Below are 3,869 nucleotides of genomic sequence, written 5' to 3' on the forward strand. Positions count from 1 at the left end.
AGGATTATACCAGTGTACTACCAGCAAGGTCAACCTACTCATCGAATGCATATATATGCTTATCTCTTGATCAACAATCCATCCATTAATAGACCGATACATATAAATATATAATCTCACAAGTGTGCCAATTTATTCAATTCGACCAAAACAACCTGATACCTAGAAATAACTAAACATATCTCTAAATGTCCATCATTGGATCAAGCAGTTTAAAATAATTATAGCAAAGATAGACCTAGGAGTCATGCATCCAAGAAACACTATAGCTAAGCTAGTAACGTAAAAGCTAGCATGCATCAGTAGGCAAGATAATAGCCTAGTCCTCGTCCACCACTTCGATCAGCCTACTGGCCACAGCACTCGCAAACAACGAAGACCCCGGATGAATCTGCATTCAAATCAACAAAGAAAAAAGTATTATCATCTGAAAATTGCATTTTGAGCACATATATATGGTCTTATGGGCTATGGCGGTTACGGCGGCAGGAGCACATATATATATCATCTGAAAATTGCATTTTGAGCTATGAAACCTCAATGGAAAGGTCATGCATGAACTCATTAAGATATGCATTGATGGTTACCTTGGTGTTGAACATGTAAATGTGGCAGTCGCCGATCTTGCCGCCGGAGAGGTGGACGAGGTCGAGGCGGAGGTCGTCCAGCGCGCGCGACGCAGCCAAGAGACACCCGTCGCGGCGACGCTTGGTGAGCTTGATGTTCACCTCTTCCTCCACGATCCGCACGTCCACGAACGTTTCCTTGCTCTTCCGCTGGATGTATGTGCTCCGGATCGGCTGCCGCTGCACCGCCGGCGGGGGCGCTACCTCGCCCACCGAGCTCTCGGTCTCGGCGCCGACCCCCACTAATGCCGCGGGCGCCGCGTCCACCACGTCCCCTTGCAGTTGCAGCTCCCTGCGGCGTCGCTTCTTCTCCACCAGCAGCGTCAGCTCCTCCACCGTCCTCCCTAGCTCCTGGATGTACTCGATCGCGTCGGAGATCACCGTTGCCCTATCGTCCTATATATCCCAGAAAGAATCGCAGAGTTAATTTGTGATGAATAGAACGGAACAGATGGAGCAAAGGGAGACCGACGCGTACCTTTGTACGGTTGGGGATGAGGAGCACGAGGGCGGTGTACTTCTCGGTGAGCCTCTGCCGGCGCTGCTTCTCCTTCTTCTCAACGCCGTTGGCCGGACCGCCATGGAAGCCGCCACCCAGCGCCCGGCTCCGCTTCCTGCCGCCAGTGGCCCGTGGCGGCGGGGAGCTCTCGAAGGGCCCGGTCATGTAGGCGGTGGACTCGTCGTCTGTGGCGCCGAACACGAGTGCCTCAGCCCTTGTCCCGCAGAGGTACGGCTCCGCCGCGGGGTAGTGGCCGTTGCAGTAGTCGCGCAGCATGTTCATGGTGTGGTGGTGGTGGCCAGCGGGGGCCAGCTGCTCGAACTGCACGGCCGGCTGGTGATCGGCGCCGCCGAAGAAGTAGTCCACGGTCGGCTGTGGCGTGACGGTGGACATGGCCGCAGCGGCATCGAGTGTGTGAAGGAGCTGGAAGCTGAGCTCCGCCGGGATGGCCGTGACACCAGAGGTGGCGAGGTGCGGCTGGTGGCCGGCGTCCAGGTCAAGGGTCTCGCGGGCCATCAGGAGCTCGCACTGCGGGTGATACATCCTGCTTGCACACTCAAAAAGAGCATCGCAAGAGTCTGCGCGTTTAATCCCTTGTTCAAGAACATGCAAATAGATTTTCTCATGGGAAAAAAGAATCATGCGAATGCGATTAAAAAAAATGTATGTTCTGAAAAATATGCATGCATGCATCAACCTGTTAGTATTTTTTAATCTAGTAGGATTTGTTGAAGAACAGCAAGAACTTAACAGTAAGCAAGCGACCTGCAAAACTGAAAGACCAGAGACCAGACTAGGTTCAAGAATGAGAGTGCGCGGTAGGCAGTTTTGGCCCACGGATCAAATGAAGAACACTGCATAGTCGCAACCTAAAACCAGTTCCAACGATTCTAGAAATCAATTGCCCTAAAAAATACTAGATATTAAGAAAACAAAACAAAAGAAAGAAGATTCTGGAAATCATGAGAACAAAAGCCGTGGCTGCATACTTGCACTCTTGCACAAAGAAAGCAGAGGGACTGAGGAGGAACAACCAATATCACAAGTTAATCTGATCGACCGAACAACATATGAACACATGGTTTTGAGCGAACTCATCGCAGAAGTCATAGCGAAGTACAACCCAGATAGGAAGAAGAGGTAGCAAGTAACTACTAAAAAGAACAGATGCAGTAGCCCGAAGAACAAATTAACAGCCAAGACATTAACAACAGTATACCAAAGCATTTTTCAGAGACCCCAGCGTTGCGAGACTACACAAATGGGGAATTACTTGCTAAATTAAAGAGCATGCGAATGGGAAAAGGTGTATAAAAGCATGCCTGCTGTAATTATTTCGTACAAGTTTTAAAAATTGGAATTTTGAACAGGAACGCAAGAACTTAACCAGGTATCAAACAAGTGATCGATTGCAAAACTGGTCGACCGAAGAACTAGGTCCAGGACGAGCCTGCGCGGTAATAAGCAATTTGGGCTCGCAGATCAAACCAACAAACCGCATAGTTGCAACCTAAGAAAGTTCCCACAATTCTAGAAATGAAGAAAACAAAATAAGAGGAACAAGATTCAGGGCATGATGACAAAAACAAAAGGAACTGCAGCGATTCTATGGGCAAAATGGACGAGTACTTGGCTGGCGTACAATTACATCAGAAGTTCAGTACATACATGTGGTTGCAGCCTTGCCCTAAACAAAGTGTTGCATGTAAAGGACAGACGGGGCAGCTAGGTCGAGCGAACATCACAGAAACACATCACACATGCATGATTTTGGAGAAACTTCATCCGAAAAGGCACAGCAAGGTACAGTCAAAACACAGGAAGAAGAATTAGCGGCAAGTAATTAACTAAAGGAAGCAACAGATCCAGTAGCCCCAAAGAACAAATCAACACCCAAGACACCTCAGAAACAAGAGGACCAAACCTTTCTTCAGAGACGGCAGCAATTACATACGCAGTGCAAGATCAAAATTCAAACAAGCTAAGCTAAGTTGGTTGAGCTCCTTGTGTGTTGATATGAAGTGAACCGATAGAGAAGAGAGGAGGGAGGAGAGAGGGGGAGCTATATAAAAGGGGAAACCGTGATTGTTGGTCCTTCGTGGATGGGCAGAGCGAAAGCGACTCCTGTACAAAAGCTGCAGCTCCCGGACTTTCAGAAGAGTGGTTTGTTACTGAGATTCCTCCCCGGAGGGCCCCACCAGCCGAACCAAAAATCTGCCACTAAACCACACACTGACAATTCTAGTGGTACATGCTCATGCAGGATTCAGAAAGGCTGGTTTGCCTACGCCATGAATATATCCACCTACAATGACCAAGCTTTTTGTTTCCTTAAGTTTGGAGGGATGCAGAAAAGAGAGAGCCAGCTGCCTAACTGTGCAAAAAAGAATAAACAAGGTTAGACTATTGTCTATTGTAGTCTAGTCCCTACGAATTGGTTGATGTTTAGGTGCAAGTTTTAGTACTGATTTGAGTATGGATTTTTTTTTTTAATTTTTTTCGTTCAGGTGGCAACCTAATTACCACGGTGAGAAAGAGTTTACTGGGTAGAATGCGAATAAGATATGCAGGAGGTGATTAACAACTTTCAGCTAAGCTATGAAAGTCTATATGTGCAGTGCCGTAAATTCATATACAACAACTGAAACCTTTTGGTGTTCAGATTGTGATGCATCTAGTAGCTAGTTTCACATATCCACGAGGCTAGCTAGTACCAAAACGGCTGTGGCATGCATGCACTACCC

General features: G+C 47.7%; 1 protein-coding gene across 2 annotated transcripts; it reads right to left on the reverse strand.

Moving 5' to 3' along the window:
* Positions 1-257: 257 nt before the first annotated feature.
* LOC133909870 (transcription factor TIP2-like) lies at positions 258-3,147 on the reverse strand. Of its 2 annotated transcripts, XM_062352414.1 has the most exons (4): positions 3,050-3,147; positions 1,105-1,669; positions 588-1,022; positions 258-391 (listed from the first exon to the last, which is right to left on the reverse strand). In XM_062352414.1, the coding sequence occupies exons 2-4, from the start codon at positions 1,666-1,668 to the stop codon at positions 320-322; spliced, it is 1,071 nt and encodes a 356-aa protein (XP_062208398.1). In that variant the 5' UTR covers position 1,669; positions 3,050-3,147; the 3' UTR covers positions 258-319. The 2 variants fall into 2 exon arrangements, with proteins under 2 accessions (XP_062208398.1, XP_062208396.1); XM_062352412.1 differs by having other exon boundaries at positions 1,105-3,089.
* Between the last annotated feature and the right edge of the window lie 722 nt (positions 3,148-3,869).

The sequence above is a fragment of the Phragmites australis genome, chromosome 2 (assembly GCF_958298935.1).
Source record: "Phragmites australis chromosome 2, lpPhrAust1.1, whole genome shotgun sequence".
Classification (NCBI taxonomy): domain Eukaryota; kingdom Viridiplantae; phylum Streptophyta; class Magnoliopsida; order Poales; family Poaceae; genus Phragmites; species Phragmites australis.